At 40.4% G+C, this 17,352-nt stretch overlaps 1 protein-coding gene across 1 annotated transcript; it reads right to left on the minus strand.

Annotated features, from left to right (window-relative positions):
• Window positions 1-566: 566 nt before the first annotated feature.
• Window positions 567-16,781, minus strand: LOC149397822 (uncharacterized). The gene is made up of 10 exons (XM_089614778.1): window positions 16,710-16,781; window positions 15,507-15,573; window positions 13,016-13,135; window positions 12,651-12,739; window positions 12,457-12,520; window positions 11,763-11,840; window positions 11,487-11,563; window positions 11,321-11,387; window positions 5,098-5,205; window positions 567-895 (listed from the first exon to the last, which is right to left on the minus strand). The coding sequence occupies exons 3-10, from the start codon at window positions 13,085-13,087 to the stop codon at window positions 866-868; spliced, it is 585 nt and encodes a 194-aa protein (XP_089470904.1). The 5' UTR covers window positions 13,088-13,135; window positions 15,507-15,573; window positions 16,710-16,781; the 3' UTR covers window positions 567-865.
• Window positions 16,782-17,352: the final 571 nt, after the last annotated feature.

Below are 17,352 nucleotides of genomic sequence, written 5' to 3' on the forward strand. Positions count from 1 at the left end.
GTCATCAATTGTGACTACATTTGAAATTTAGTTGTAACGTTGGTGAAATTGCAATTCCAACGTTTCAAATAAATTAGTCTGTGTAATTTTTCTTACAAGCTAATTACCTTATTTTTAAATAGATTTTCCCATAAAGATGTCTCTAATATCATTTAAAGTTGAAAAAATAATAACTAAAAAAAGTATTATATTCAGCGTGGAGACCATGCAAAATCAATGATACTGCAGAGTTTTTTTTCGCAAGATACTGCCTGGTACAAATATATAGAGTACAGTTTAGATAATTATTTGTTCATTAAAAATCAATTTGGTATTTATTGGTTTACCTCATCGATAACGATAACTTCATCGGTACAATTTGCCATTTTTCTCACAAGATACCTCGATAAACCATTGGCATCTCCCGATATACCAACAAAATTTGAGTCTTAGTACGACATCAATGACGGTATTTCAATCCTTGAGTGGTAGTTCATTGGTAATATGAATTAGTATTTGCATAGAAACAATCTAATGTCTCCCAAACCAAAGGAAACGTAAATTTACGCTGTATATTTATCGCATCATATTAAAAACGCAAAATAAATTTGAAAGCAGTGTACCATTTTTTTTCCCTTCTGGATATCAATCCACAACAGAAGGTAAAGCGGTTCTATCTGTCTCAAGTCATCATTGTGCTATATGGTTTACATGTGCGAATGAGAACATCAAGATGGTAATTATATTTGCCACAAATATGAAAAAATTCATAATACATTACTAAGAAATGAAGCCCAGATTAGAAACCCCAAAAAAATGACATCTTTGCTATCTTGAGTAGCATTGGAAACAACTAGGAAAGATCATCTTCTCATTTAGCACAAACTCAACCTAACCTCGCTTCTCTTCTTAGTACCTGGTAGCAAACAGAATTTGTTTGATGCAAGCTAAATATGTGATATAAATTGAACATATACCTTTGAAGTTTACTATTAGTGAAGGTCTGGTTTTTTTTTTTTTTTTTTTTTTTGGCAAGATTGAGATGACCAAGGTAAAGGGAGAAAACTATGTTCAATTTAAGAACCCAATCCAATCATAGCAATTTCATAATTCGTCTAAAAAGATCATGGATCGGACAAAAGCTTTCGATACATTATACTGCGATTACAGTTAGGTCACATGATATTCTTGATTTAAAGAAACCTAACAACAGTCTTCCTCACACTAGCAGTGTATTCCACTACATACGTGAGAAGAGATAAGTAGACAATCTAGCAGTTAACCTTTTCCAATGGTTTGGGTTCAGTTACATTTTCTTTAACAGTTCAAGATCAAGGCACCCAATCACGTAGCTCGGCTGATTTTTCTTGGTGGTTTTCGGGTGTTTACGGCCCTTCTCACCCGGGTGAGCAAGGGGATTTTTTGGACGAGCTTGCTGGCCTGGGCGAGCTAGTGGTCCGGAATGGTGTGTTGGCGGTGACTTCAACGTTGTCCGTTACGCTCATGAACGTTCCTCTCCGGTTCGAGCTAGGAGATCGATGAGGCACTTCAACGAGCTCATTTCGGACTACGGTCTTTCTGACCCGCCCCTCTCCAATGGCAGGTTCACGTGGTCGACTTTTAGAGGGGTTTCCATATGCTCTCGGTTGGATCGATTCTTGTTCACCGAAGGTTGGAAGCAGCGTTTTCCCTTTTGCACTCATGAAATCCGGTTTAGAGGGGTTTCCAATCACTTTCCGATCACGATCAGCACGTGTCCGGTTAAGTGGGGCCCGAGCCCCTTTAGACTTAATATCTCGTGGCTTAATAACAAGGTCTTCAGGGATCTAGTGAGAGTTTGGTGGGACCAAGGTGAGCAGGAAGGCTGGGAGGGTTTTTGTTTTACGCAAAAACTTAAAAGGTTTGAAGGAAAAATCAAAGCTTGGGCTGGTGAGGAAAGAGATAAAATGGCTGGTTTGAAAGTTAGTATTCAGCGGGATATCCAGCTTTTGGACAGACCAGAGGAAGGTTCGAACTGGTCTCTTGAGCTTCGGAATGAAATGGTGGAGCTGAAAGCAAAGCTTGCGGGGAATCTGGCGGAAGAGGAACGAGCTCTCAGATTTAAAGGTAGAGTTGCTTGGGCTAAAGATGGGGATGGCAACTCCAGGTTGTTTCATTCCGTTATGTCAGCTAGAAAAGCTAAAAACGCTATACGCAGCCTTGAAAAAGAGGATGGATCTATTATTGCCGAGGAGAATCTCATTGTTGAGGAGGTTAACGGCTTTTACTCGCGTCTTTTTTCGGCATGCCCGGTTCGTACCTCGTCTTCTTGAGCTTCGGAATTAGTCTAGACCGTTTGAGGAGGAGGAAATCAAAGCATGGGTTTTCGGATGCGCCAGGGACAAGTCTCCGGGACCCGACGGCTTCTCAGTCTCAAGGATGACCTCTTGAGAGTCTTTTCCGAATTCTGGAATAGCGGAGTTATCAATAATATAACCAACGAAGCTCATCTCTGCTTGATTCCAAAGAAGTTAAATTCATGCCCAGTGAGGGATTTCCGAACCATCAGCCTTGTCACGAGTTTGTATAAAATTTTAGCGAAAAGTTCTAATAGAAAGAATCAAGCCGGTCATGGAAGACACGATAAGCGAGTATCAGGGAGCTTTTGTGAAGGGGCGGCAAATCACAGACTTGATCCTCATCGCAAACGAAACGGTGGAAGAAGTTAGACGATCAGGTAAGAAAGGAGCGGTTCTCAAGTTGGATTTCGAGAAGGCCTATGATAAAGTGAATTGGGACTTCCTCGAATTCGTCTTAGAGAAGAAAAGGTTCGACTCGCGTTGGAGAAAGTAGGTCAGGGGCTGCGCTACGTCCGTTTCTTTTTCCGTTCTGATCAATGGCAAGCCGCGCGATAGGTTCGGTGGTTCGAGAGGGATTCGTCAAGGAGATCCCTTATCCCCTTTCTTGTTCATAATCGCGGCGGATGCTCTCTTGCGGAGTGCGTAGAGGTTCTTTCAAGCCCTATTGTTATCGGGTCGCCTGGCATTGCAATTTCTCATCTCCAATTTGCCGATGATACGCTGATTTTCGGCGAGAATGACTCGACAAATTGGGAGAACTTGCTTGGTATTGTCAAGGACTTCTGCGACAGATCCGGTCTCACGATCAACATTGATAAGAGCAACATTGTGGGTATTAATTGCACGGAGGCTGAGACAGCAGCCCTTGCTGGGGCGCTAGGATGTAAAGACAAGTGGCCGATTTGTTATCTAGAGATGCCTTTGGGAAATAGTCCAAGAAGGAAAGCTTTCTGGGACCCGGTGGTGGCTAAAGTGAAGAGACTTGATGGTTGGAAGCGAGGGTTTCTCTCCAAGGGAGGAAAGATGACGCTCATTAGTTCTGTTCTTTCCGCGTTGCCTACCTATTTTATGTCTATCTTTAAAATGCCGGAGGGGGTCGCTGCCGAAATTGAAAGGATCATGAAACGGTTTTTGTGGGAAGGGTACAATGATGGGCGGTCTTGCACAGCGGTGGGTTGGGACACTTGCTCTCTCTCGAAAAAGATAGGGGGGCTCGGCTTCAGTAATCTCGCGGTCAAGAACAATGCTCTCCTTGCGAAGTGGTTGTGGCATTTTCCGATCAAAGAAGATGCGTTGTCGCACAAGGTTATTTCCACTGTTTATGGTGTTTCTTTTAACGGATGGGAACCGGGGGTCCCAAGGATCGCACTTTTCATGGCCCTTGGCGTTCGGTTTCGACAGTTCGTGAGCTGTTTTACAGTTGATGTTCTTGGAAAGTCTTTGACGGGTCCCTCTCAGAACGCCCCCACCAACGGTTTCTCGTTTCCTTCTCCCTCTTCTCCCGGTCAGGTGAATTGAAACTTTGGATTCCCTAGGTTTCTGACGAATAGAGAAGCGGTTGGTCTGACAGGGTTATTGGAAGGTTTTAAGCTTTGGGAAGGCCTTGAAGACAGACGCATGTGGCTGGGCGATGAAGACGTTCTCTCTGTTAAATCTCTGGCTGAGGATCTCTCTCCCGCTGCCACTCGCCCTCTTGTTTCTTTTTACGACGTTGTGTGGAAATCTGCTGCCCCTAATAAGGTACAGTTTCTTGCATGGCTGGTGGCTATCAAGAGAGTCAACACAGTGGACCGCATTCAAAAATTGAATCCTCATCTGTCCCAGTCGCCTAGTTTCTGCTCTCTTTGTCGAAGTTCAAACGAAGACGCCGATCACCTTTTCCTCCGGTGTGTCGTGGCCACCGATTTATGGCGGTGATTTTCTCGAAGCTGGGACTCGCTTTCAAACCTACCTCCGTAGAGGCGCTGCTGAACACATAAGAGTCCCCCGGTTTCAGTTCGCAAAGGGCAGCAGCCGCCAAGACTGGGGTGCTGGCTGGTCTATGGGGCATTTGGAACACTCGGAACAAGGTTATCTTCAAGGACGAGAGTTGGAATTTACAAACTTTGATCGACAGTTTGAATCACTGCTTAGCCTTGTGGCTTTTTTCTTCTTAATAGAGTTTAAGTCTTTTTCTTTGGCTGATTTGGCTAGGGATTGACCTGCTTTGTAATTGCCTGTTTTCGGGGTTATGTTTTTCGCTTTGGTTTTTTGAACTTTTTTGTACTGTTTTTCGGCTAAGCCGTGTTGAATGAATAAAGTCCAGATGTTTCTTTAAAAAAAAATACTAATTCTAAACATTTAGAAGCACAAAGTGAGTAGAAGTAATTAGAGAGAGACAAAAGGGATAAAAGGCAACTCTCAGGCTATGTTTGGAACTTGGAATTTATGATGGAAAATGAATGTCCGAAAGAAAATGCGAGGGAAAACCGAAATTCTCGTGTTTAGAAGTTATGGAAACTTTGAGGATAAAAGAATGAAATCCTTAATATTTTAATTTTTCACTTTTCAAAAGAAAACAAAATCCCTATGTTTGTTGTACACTTTCCTCTTAAATTTTCCACAACTTTTCATTTCACTTTAATTTTCGTCAATCCAAACAACACAAGGAAACTGAACATACTCGTATTTTCCCCCTCTTATTCATGAGAAGTTACTCATAAGCCCCTTGTACCAGATAGTATTCAACCTCAGATTCAAAGTAAACTATGTTTCTCTAAAAAAAAAACAAAATATTTACCTCTTCTGCAAATTTTATCAAAATGGTAGTTCGAGGCCGTTGTTGACCCTCTATTGGTACAAAGTGAGCCGTTACCACAGCAGGAAAGCCAGCACCATCCAAAACACCCTATAAAAATATGTGTCCGTGAGTGTTTTGAACTGTTTGATGATATATATATACATATATATATATATATATACACATATATATAAACACACATATATATAATATATCAAGAAAAAAACTTATTAAAAAGGAGAAAATGAAAGCTTTACATATTTTAAAGCGAAGTACAAGCTAGAGAGTAGAACCCCAGTTTCGAGAAAGGTTAGACAAAGAAAAAGATTCTAAATCCGGAGTATGAGAGAAAAGTCATAGAGCAATAAATAGATTAATCGAGTCCCTCGGGAAATCCAGATCGGGGTTTTTTCTTCAATCAGACAGCTATTGCAGAGTCTCCATGCATGATATAAACATATATATATACATATATATATATATATACACACACACATAAGGTAGCCAATGGTGATAGAAAGATTATCCTTGTTCCTGAAGGCAGGAATATGAAGGGGTGGCATCTCTTCGCTCGCTCTCTCTCCAAGATCCTCGAAGACGTGAAGATTGTCCAGCGTTTTCCGAAAGTAAAGGAGACGGCTCACGGGAGTTCTCCCCCGGCCTCGGTGGTGAACGGACAGAGTTTTAAAGAAGTTATTACCGGATTTGGATCTTCATCTCATTCTTCGTCCTCAGCACTGAAAGGCAACGAGGCTAGGGATGCAAGGAGTCCCAGTTTCGAAGACAAGAGTGAGGATTTCTTCTTCCGAGATTGGAATGCAGCTGTGCTCGTCTGTAGATTTGAAGGGGTGGACCTATGGAAAGATATTATCCAAGAGATTCAAAAAAGGTTGGACAAACCTCTCATGGTCCCCGGTTGCAGGAAACAAAGCTGTGATTTGGTGTGCTGATGAGGAAGAAAAAGCCGCCACCCTTTCTTCTCCGGTGGTCGTCAAAAAGAAGAGAGAAATCACCAGCCTTTGTCCATGGTCCTTCGAAGAGATGAGGTGGGATCATAAGGTGTTTCTCAATTACAGCTAGATTGGTTTAGAGGGTCTTCCTTTTGACCATTGGAACCATGATAGCCTGACCGAGATTGGAGCCAGGTTAGGTGGTCTAATCGAGATTGCAAGGGAAACTCTCGACCTTTATTGTCTTCAATATGCCAAAATCAAGTGTAGAGGTAGCGCCTCTGGTCTCGTCGATCCGGAACTCACTGTAGGAAATAACTTGCACCTGAGTATTTTCAATTTGGGCACTTTTTCCGGTATGTCCCATGTGTTTCCGGAGGAGGTGTCGTCGGCTTCAGCCCGTGCGTTCACCTTGCGCCGCTCCTGTGTCTGAGAAGGGGAAGCGTCTTGAGTCCTCGATTTTTGTCGCTAATATCTCGCGAGATGGTGACTTTCCCTTTTTTCCTCCAAGCAACAGCCCCGAGGAGGTTGTGGTGGCCGAGGTAGAGGCTAACCACTGGCTCTGGAAGCAGAACTGCATTGAATACGCACGTTGGCAGAGACGTTGGAAAAGGAAAGGAAATTACCCCTCATGATTACTGTGCGGGCCCAACTAACTCTCTTGGGAACAGTCTCTCCCCTCTTGTTTTTCGGATACCAAGAGAATGTCGCCACGTGTCAATGATGTTGCTCTTGCTGTCCCCACTTGTTCGGGTGTTGAAGATCATGTTGGCTCAGCAGATGTTTTGGGATTCCTGAAAAAAGTGGCTGCCTCTCATGTGGGCCCCATTCTGGATAAAGGGCTTCCTGGCCAATGTAATCTTTTTTTCCCTGGTGGGTCTGATTTGGGCCTAATCCGAAACAATCCTTCCTGGACTTTTAAATCTTCTAGGCCATCTGAATCTGTTGAGGACGGAATTTCCTCTCCTCTGGTAAGGACAGGCCCAATAGGTAGCGCCCAAAACAGAGGCAGTGTTTCGGTGTGGCATCCATAGCCAGATGGGATGCTTTCCTTAGAGAGAAGAGTATCGCCCAGCGCACAAGAAAGTTTTTTAGCGATTACGACAGCGACTCGGAGCTGATGACGGATCCGAAGCATGGAAAGTTTTTTACAAGAAGAGAGGATCAGGAGGCTTCTTCTCCGTTCTTTCAAGACTTGGGCATGGCGTCCAAGATAGGGGGAGTTGAGTTTGTGACGGAAGAAGAGAGGGGGCTGGTTGAAGATGATGGGGTGTCGAACTAGGAGGACGGTTCTTCCGAAGAGTCTTTTGTGTCTTCCCATGAGGGTGAGGTCGACCCTGACGATTGCCTCGACGGCCTATCCCTTACTTTTAGAGACGAGCCGCTTCTTGAGATTGCGGTCTTAAAGGGTCCGGTCGATGCTGTGTTACCTTTATCGCCACAACCACCGCTCGCTGTCCAGTTTCCTGTGTCTCCGATAGCTTCGCCTCCTCATGCTCTCTTCGTCGGGAGCTTCGGAACCTCGAGTTCGAGATGTCCTTTGGTAAAAAGGAGGCTGGGTCTTTGAGTAGGAATCAATGATGATTCTTTCTTGGAACGTAAGGGGATCGGGTGATCACGAGAAAAGGAGAGGTATTAAGGCCTTGGTTTGCAGTGTTAATCCGAATTTAGTAGTTTTTCAGGAAGTGAGGTCTAATGTGGATAGAAGATTCGTGGGTAGCGTGTGGAGTTCTAGATTTAAAGAATGGATTTACTTACCCGCTTGGTATGGGACTCAAGGACTATCAGCGTTCGGAATGATTTTGTGGGCTCTTTTTCGGTGTCAGTGGAGGTGGTGTCGGCTGATTCTTCTTGGTGGTTCTCAGGTGTTTACGGCCCTCGTCACCCGGGTGAGCGAGGGGAGTATTGGGACGAGCTTGTTGGCCTTGGCGAATTATGTGGTCCGTATTGGAGTGTTGGCGGCGACTTCAACGTTGTCCGCTATCCGCACGAACTTTCTTCTCCGGTTCGAGCTAGGAGATCGATGAGTCATTTCAACGAATTCATATCGGATTTCGGGCTTTCTGACTCACCTCTCTCCAACGGAAGATTCACGTGGTCAGCCTTAAGAGGGGTATCTTTATGTTCTCGGTTGGATCGCTTCTTGTTTACCGAAGGTTGGAAGCAGCGTTTTCCCTTTTGTACTCATGAAATCCGGTTTAAAGGGGTCTCCGATCACGATCAACACGTGTCCGGTGAAGTAGGGTCAGAGCCCTTTTAGACTTGACAATTCGTGGCTTGACAACAAGGTTTTCAGACCTAGTGAGAGTTTGGTGGGGTCAAGATGAGCAGGAAGGTTGGGAGGTTTATTGTTTTATGCAAACACTCAAAGGTTTGAAGGAAAAAATCAAAGGTTGGGCTGGTGAGGAAATAGATAAAGGGGCTGGATTGAAAGTTAGCTTTCAGCGGGATATTCAGCGTTTGGACAGAGCAAAGGAAGGTTCGAACTGCTCTCTTGAGCTTCGGAATGAAAGGGCAGAGCTGAAAGCCAAGCTTTTTGGGATTCTGGCGGAGGAGGATCGAGCGCTCAGACTTAAAGGACGAGTTGCGTGGGCTAAAGACAGGGATGGCAATTCGAAACTGTTTCACTCCATTATGTCAGCCAGAAAAGCCAAAAACGTCATCCGTAGCCTCGAAAAAGAGGATGGTTCTATTATTGATAAGGAGAATCTTATTGTTGAGGAGATCAATGGTGTTATTATGCGAGGCTTTTTTTGGCTTGCCCGATTCGTATGATTGATTGGGAAGGGGTGGATTGGCCGGCTATCTCAAGGATGACCTCTTGAGAGTCTTTTCCGAGTTTTGGAATACCGAAGTCATCAACAACATAACCAACGAAACTCATCTCTACTTGATCCCGAAGAAACTTAATTCTTGCAGAGAGGGATTTTCGTCCCATAAGCCTTGTCTCGAGCTTGTATAAGATCATCGCGAAAGTTCTAACAGAAAGTATTAAGCAAGTCGTGGAAGATACGATAAGCGAGTTTCAAGGAGCTTTTGTGAAGAGACGGCAAATCACCGATCTGATTCTCGTTGCGAACGAAACGGTGGAAGAAGTTAGGCGGTCCGGCAAGAAAGGAGTTGTTCTTAAGTTGGATTTCGAGAAGGCATACGATAAAGTGAACTGGGACTTTCTCGATTTCGTCCTAGAGAAGAAAGGGTTCGACTTACGGTGGAGGAAGTGGGTCAGGGGATGCGTTTCGTCCGGATCTTTTTCCGTCATGATTATTGGTAAACCGCGCGATAGGTTCGGGTGGTCGAGAGGTATTCGTCAAGGTGATCCATTATCCCCCTTCCTTTTCATTCTGGTGGCGGATGCTCTCTCGAGTCGTATGTCCCGCAGAGTGCGTAGAGGTTCTTTCAAGCCTCTTGTTATCGGGTCGCTAGGCTTTGCCATTTCTCATCTCCAATTTGCCGATGATACGCTGATTTTCGGCGAGAATGACTTGGTAAATTGGGAAAACTTGCTCGGTATTGTTAAGGATTTTTGCGATGCGTCCAAGGTTACGATCAACATTGAAAAGAGCAATATTGTGGGTATTAATTGCACGGACACTGAGACAGCCGCCCTCGCCGGGGTTCTTGGATGTAAAGAAGATAAGTGGCCGATTTGTTACCTAGGGTTGCCATTGGGAGACAGCCCTAGAAGAAAAGCTTTCTGGGATCCGGTGGTGGCTAAGGTGGTGAAGAGACTCGACGGTTGGAAGCGAGGTTTTCTTTCAAAGGGGGGAAAGATGACGCTCTTACATTCTATTCTCTCCGCGTTGCCTACTTATTTCATGTCTATTTCCAAAATGCCGGAGGGGGTCGCTGCCGATATTGAAAGGATTATGAATTGGTTTTTATGGGAAGGGTACAACGATGGACAGTCCCGCACTACGGTGAGTTGGGACATTTGCTGTCTCCCGAAAAATAAAGAGGGGCTCGGTTTCGATAATCTCACGGTCAAGAACGCTCTTTTAGCGAAGTGGTTGTGGCGCTTCCCGATTGAAGAAGACGCGCTGTGGCACAAGGTTATTTCCGCAGTTTACGGTGTTTCTCCTAACAGATGGGATCCGGGGGGTCCTAAGGATCGATCTTTTCGTAGCCCTTGGCGTTCAGTCTCGACTGTTCGCGAGTTGTTTTGCAGCCGATGTTCTTGGAAGGTCTTTGATGGGTCCATCGTGCATTTCTGGGAGGATGTTTGGTGCGGAGATACATGCTTGAAAGATCGGTTCCCGAGTTTGGCAAGACTTTGTCCCTCTCAGAACGGCCCCATAAATGGTTTCGCGTTTCCCTCTCCCTCGTCTCCTGGTCAGGTGGACTGGAATTTTGGATTCCCTAGATTTCTGACGAATAGAGAATCCTGCGAAGCGACTGGTTTGACAGGTCTTTTGGAAGGATTCAAGCTTTGGGAAGGCCTCGAAGATAGACGCATGTGGCTGGGCGATGAAGATGTTTTTCTGTTAAATCTCTGGCTGAGGACCTCTCACCCGCTGCCTCTCGGTCTCCTGCTCCTTACTACGACGCTGTGACGAAAGCTGCTGCCCCTAATAAGGTACAGTTTTTTGCATGGCTGGTGGCTATCAAGAGAGTAAACACAGCAGATCGCATTCAAAAATTGAATCCTCATCAGTTCTTGTCGCCGAGTTTTTGTTCTCTTTGCTGTAGTGCGTCCGAAGACGCCGAGCACCTCTTTCTCAGGTGTGTGGTGGCCACTGATTTGTTGTGGCAGTGGTTCTTCTCGAAGCTGGGTCTCGCGTTCAACCCTACCTCTGTAGAGTCGCTGCTAAACACATACGAGTCCCCAGGCTTTAGTTCGAAAAGGGCATCAGCCGCCAAGACTGGGATTTTGGGAGGTCTATGGGGAATTTGGAACACTCGGAACAAGGTTATCTTCAAGGATGAGAGTTGGAATCTACAAAGTTTGATCGACTCTTTGAATCCTTGTATAGCCTTGTGGCTTTTTTCTTCCTGCTCTGAGTTTTAAGTCTTTTTCTTTGGCTGATTTGGCAAGGGATTGGCCCAGTGCTCTGTAAGTTTCGTTTCTTTTGGGTTTTTTGTTTCCAGTTTTGAACTCCTTGTACTGGTTCTCGGCTAAGCCGTTCTGAATTAATAAAGTCCCGATGTTTCTTTTAAAAAATATATATATATATATATATATATATATATATATATATATATAAACATGTATATATACACACACATATATATATAAACTAAGAAGACAAAACAATGCGAAGAGAAAAACTTACTCTTACAATCCCAGCGACAAACGCTCCACAATTAAATGTGCCCATGTCTTTTGGAATTGAAATAAATCTACAACAAAAAAAAGCATGAGTTAGCTTGAAAATAAATTATACTAAACAACAATCCAACTATCTATTATAATGGATTCATCGGAACCAAAGCTATTACCTGTTTACAAGGAGTTCCTTCTCACTAATCATATACTCATCTTCATGCTCTGTACCTTTCTCAAGTGAGTCTGCAACCTAACAGAAGACATGGACTCAATAAAGTAATTGCCCTCAAAATTACTAATCCTCAAAGATTGAAATTTGCTTAGTAGGGATTGCATAATATGCAGTATTTTAAAACAGAAAAGGGAAAGCACGGGTTTTAGACCAATGAGTTTGACTCTACTCCGAGATGTGATTATTGAAATTTTCAAAAATAAAAGAAAAATCCGACCTTCCCAAATAATGCCTTCCAAACTGTGCTGTGTACAAAAGACAGAATACCCAGCAACCGTGTCTCCCTTCTATTTCCCTGTGGCATTGAAAGAGCAAAGGTTATTTTAGACAAACCTTCGGATAGGACCCGGGATATATATATATATATATATATATGGGCATTTACGGGCCGGTGAGTTTGAACCCATGACCTCACTTAGGAGGTGCTATTACCTTTAGGCCAAGCAAGGAACCACGGACCCGGGATATATAAGACACACATAATCTATTGATAAATCGGCTACCAGAGGTGAACCAATCTCTCTGATTACACTATGCTACTGCTAGAAAACTTTTCTCATAAACACTAGTGACAAAGCTCATGAGCTATTTGTACTAAAACATGATTGAATAATTGAAACTACTGTAGATATGAAGATCCAACTCCAAGCACATATGCAGTTAGAATGTGTAAAATGGTCCAAAACACCCAATCAAAGCACACTCATGCTCATGCTTGAACGACTTATCTAAGAATAAAACAGTGCAATATTTTTTACCGTAATACACACACGTGTTTGCTTGGATAAACGAATCGGCTCCCAGAAAAACAAAATACAAATGGAAATACAAAACTACGCTCAAGTTCCAAAATGCATTAGAGACTCATCCAAAATTAGAATCGAGAAAATAGCATTTCAAACCTATTGTACCTTATCTCTATGGCAGAGGAGTTCTAGAACTCGAGCCCCGACCGCATATCCCGCGTCCTCAAGCCTGTTCGTTTTCGGTTAAGCATTAAATGAAGTTGAAACCCAACAGCCCAATTTAAAAAAGCAGATTCAAATTTAAATTACAAATAAATAAGTATATAAATAAATTGAGATGCCAGAAAATTCAAACCCACCTGCGTTCTAATTCAGCAATGTTGTCAACTTGTGTCTGATTGTACTGAACAAGCTCCGAGAACAAGAAAGCAAATGCGCTTAAACTCACCTAAAATTCCATGACAATTCACCAAATCAATGGCCCGTTAAAGCAACTCAAACGAGTCAAACCCTAAAAAGCTTAGATATTGAAAAATAAAAGCAAGCCATTGCAGCTAGATCCCCACACCAAAAAAAAATTATAATAATAATAATAATTGCAAGTAATTCACTACTCAGAACCAAAGTACGACACGAAAACTCTCATTAGGTTAGCGAAAAATTCCCAAAATACGAAATGTGAGAAATACAGCGATGACTGAAAGAAACCGAGAAGAATTCAGACCTCTTGTTTGCCCTTGCTAAGAGGTTTGTCGAGGATATTGGAATACTGCTTGATCTTCCCAACCCCGATCATAATTCTTCTTTCCTGTTTGTCTATTTCTTTGCTCGCGAATATATAATTCTTGGATCAGAAGCAAAACAAAAGATGGAGTTTGTTAAACTTAAATCGGATCGGAAACAGAGATGCTACTTCGTACAAACCCCTTTCCCAAATTTACACACACACACACACACACACCAGTAATATTGGAGTTTTAGATTATTATTATTATTACTATTTAAGTTATTAAGTTAAGGTTTATCTTAATTTAGTTTAGTGAAATAGTCATGTTATTATATATATAAAGGAATGTGTGTTCATCGTGACTCATTTTACTGTTAAGCGATTTTGGAAAATTACGAAAATACACTTTAAATTTATAATAATTACAATACTTGCCATTCAATTAAAAATAAAATAAAATAAAAATTACAATTGTGCCTTACACTACTCGATGCTTCGAGATTTTTCTAGACTGACTTTACATAACTGAACCATTAAGACAAAAAAATATTAGCTGAACTTTATTAGGACTTTTCTAGACACATTCCGATTCCGTATCCTCAATTCCCATATATTTTCTAATACAAAGTACAAACAATATATATACACACACCTTAACCCCAAAAATAAACAATCGATCAACCACACCACACCACACCACACCACAACTCCACCCAGACATATTCTTTAATTCAAACAGTATATACACACACCCACACTAGCCCCAAAATAAACAATGGATTAATCCTACCCTAACTCCACGTTACAGAGAAACCAAATTTACGAAGAAATTAAGCAACCACTTTAACTTGTCCTTCTAGATCTCACTATCACTGTTGTGTAGCTGCACCAATATACAAACCCCACCATCTTCAAACATTTCTTCTTATTAGTCAGTCTAAAAAGATAGTTGAAACATTATGCTACTACCACTCAAAATCTATTTTCCTCTTATTTCTCGAAAATAAAGATATGATATATTTTCCTCTAATTTGTTCTCTTGATTAGCATTAACACACATAACATATTATTATATATATATATATATATAAAGAGGAACCCATTTTTACTGTTCACTCAGTGTACGTTTACTGTTCCCGGTCAGAGAGAAATTGCAGAATTGTCCTTTTCAATGCATATCCAGAACAATTCATTAGTTTTCTATATATACATGTTCAATCTGCAAAACACATCATCGTACCATTCTCTCCAAAACACTCTGGGTAACATCTGTTTCAAACAAAACAAATTTCCAGAAAAAAATTTCAAAAAAAAAAAGAAAAAAACTCTTCAGAACATTCATATATTTGGCTCCCTTCAATTGTCAACATCATTCAAGCCGCATTCACTAATCACAAAATCATAGCCCTCTCTCAAAACACTCAATCACTATAACATATCCTTCAAAAAAAACTTTAAAAAAAAATAAAAATTTCTCTGTCGATGTCTATTTGAAATATTCAGATATTAGACTCTATTTACCTGTCAAGTCAAATTTTCAAGTGCAACGTTCACTCTAATTCAGGTATGTATTGCTTCATTCATTAAAATCATTAGTTAACATCTGGATAAAAAAAAAAGTTACACAAAATACATATCCAGTTTTAGCTTTTTGCCACCATCCGGGAGTACTCTATATCTAGAAATGGCATCAGTTAATTTTTATTCTTAATTGACATTGATGCATATAACATAACCAGAGTGTAAAAAATAGTAGAAGAACAAATAAAAAAATAGTAGAAGAACAAATAAAACATTTCAACAATTATCATTAGTTACATATCCAGTTTTAGCTTTTGGCCACCATCTGGGAGTACTCTATATCTAGAGCATCTGTTAATTTTTATTCTTAATTGACATTGATGCATATAACATAACCAGAGTGTAAAAAACAGTAGAAGAACAAATAAAACATTTCAACAATAATCAAACTCCTTAACTCTTTAGCACTTCTCAGGATTATTTCAACAATGAAAAGTTGAGGGAAAAAAAACTAGGAGCTCCTAAGTTCTAAAACACTCAATCTCAGATCCAATTCAACAATTCATTCGTATATTCAATTTATTTATAAAAAAAAAAAAACCAATCAAATCAGAAGCACTAAAATTTCAAAACCACCAAGAATCATGTTCAAGTTCGATCTCAAGCTAATGAAATGAGAGAGACAGAGAGATTTAAATACACTACTCAAAATCATCGACAATTAGCAAACGCAACATAAACAACGCAAAGACTCGGACATGAATTCAGTCAAGCCAAGATCCAAAAGACCTAAATTCACAGCTTCAACACATTGGATTAAAATACGAAAATGAGAAGAGAATCTGGATAAATCTTAATCAACCGCGAACAAATATCGAATCATCATATAATACTAAGATTCAAAATAGATTTCAAACCCTAGCTTTTCTGAAAGTCGATCACTCGAAGAAGAATTTTGAGACTTTACCTTGAACAATGAGTCTCGACGACCCAAAAACCACAACCACAACCACCGGCCCAAGAAGAAAAAATCACTGCAAGTGACCCGCAAACGAAACTGAGAAGAGAATCTGGATAAATCTTAATCAACCGCGAAGAAATATCAAATCATCATATAATACTACCCAAAATGTAGAGATCTATTTTAAGCTAACACTGTGTAGGGGAAAAAAGAAAAGAAAAAAGAGTGGTTAAATGGGCTGAACCAATGTTTAAAATATCGATACCGATATCCATACCGAGGTTCTGGATTTTATGGATATATCGGGTACCGACGGATATATCGACGGATATTCTATAACAATTTTAATATCGATTACCGATTATATCGGTGATATATCGATGATATATCGATTATCGACGGATATATCGACAAAAATCCTATAAAAATATATAAAATGTATATATAATTTAATGATACATAAAACAATTATATTTTAAATAAATATATATATATATATAACATATCTATATATACATTTATTTATATCTATATAGATATATACGTATATTTATATCTATAAATATACGTAATGAATGAATATATAACATTTATTTAGCTAACAATAAAGTTCACCTTATTATGAAATTAATAAATTTAAAAAAATCACTCCATATAAACATATGTAGTTTTATGAATTTTAATAAGCAATAATGAGTCTTCATCTTCCCAAGAACTCAAGTTTAAATTTTGGGCCTGTTTAGAGCTATGAAATTGAGTATTTCAGGAATAACTTTTCTGCTTTGGCTGTTGTAGTAATTTTTTTATTATGAAATTAATAAATTTAAAAAAATAACTCCATATAAACCTATGTAGGGTCTATGAATTTTAATAAGCAATAATGAGTCTTCATCTTCCCAAGAACTCAAGTTTAAATTTTCGGCCTGTTTAGAGCTATAAAAATGGGTATTTCATAAATAACTTTCTGTTTTGGCTGTTGTAGAAATTGTTTTTACAAAAACGGTATATCGAGAAGAAAACGATATTTTGGCCATTATATTAGTTTTTTTACCGAGACTTCACAAAAACCTATATATCGGCGATATATCCCTATATATCGCCGATATTTAGAACCTTGGGCTGAACAAATGTAAATGAACAGAACGAATAAATGGGAATGGAAGGCCCTAAAAAAAATCCAGCAAATCTGAGAATAAAATGAAACCCTACCAGAGAGACAGTGAAAAAGGGCGAAGAGAAGGAAAAAGAGAGAGAGAGAGAGAGAGAGAGAGAGAGAGAGAGAGAGAGAGAGAGAGAGAGAGAGAGAGAGAGGCGGTGAAGACAAGAGGAAATGTGTTTTTTTTTCCAAATTTATAGTTACAATATAAATGGATCTACGCCGTTGAAATTGTTACAGATCCAACGACTCACATTTGAAGATTCTTTATGCAAGGATTGTCGTTTTTAATTTTGTGTTGTCGGTTTTTACAATATAAACTCAATAAGCGATTTACCACGGATCATTTAAAAAAATGGACAAAACGTAATAATGTTAATTGCAATTATTCATATATATTATAACATAGATAATAAAGACGAACTCTCCCCAAACTTTCATCCTAGGGCCGCCACGTGGCGTCTCCAGGAGGCGACACGTGGCGGCTTCAATTTTTTTTTTTTTTTTGCCTTTGCGTTTCCGTTTGTTTTTTTTTTTTGCCTTTGCGTTTCCAGGTGTTTTTTTTTTTGCGCAGTGTAGCGAAATAGCCAAAATGAAATTATGAAATTTGTTTTTAGCCTATGTTTCACAATTTTTAAGGAAATAGCCAACAGACTTATGTGGTAATAATTAAGGTCTGATTTACCCTTATTTATT

The sequence above is a fragment of the Urtica dioica genome, chromosome 5, assembly GCF_054948205.1.
Source record: "Urtica dioica subsp. dioica isolate 48M chromosome 5, U.dioica_male_clone48M_v1_H2, whole genome shotgun sequence".
NCBI classification, from domain to species: domain Eukaryota; kingdom Viridiplantae; phylum Streptophyta; class Magnoliopsida; order Rosales; family Urticaceae; genus Urtica; species Urtica dioica.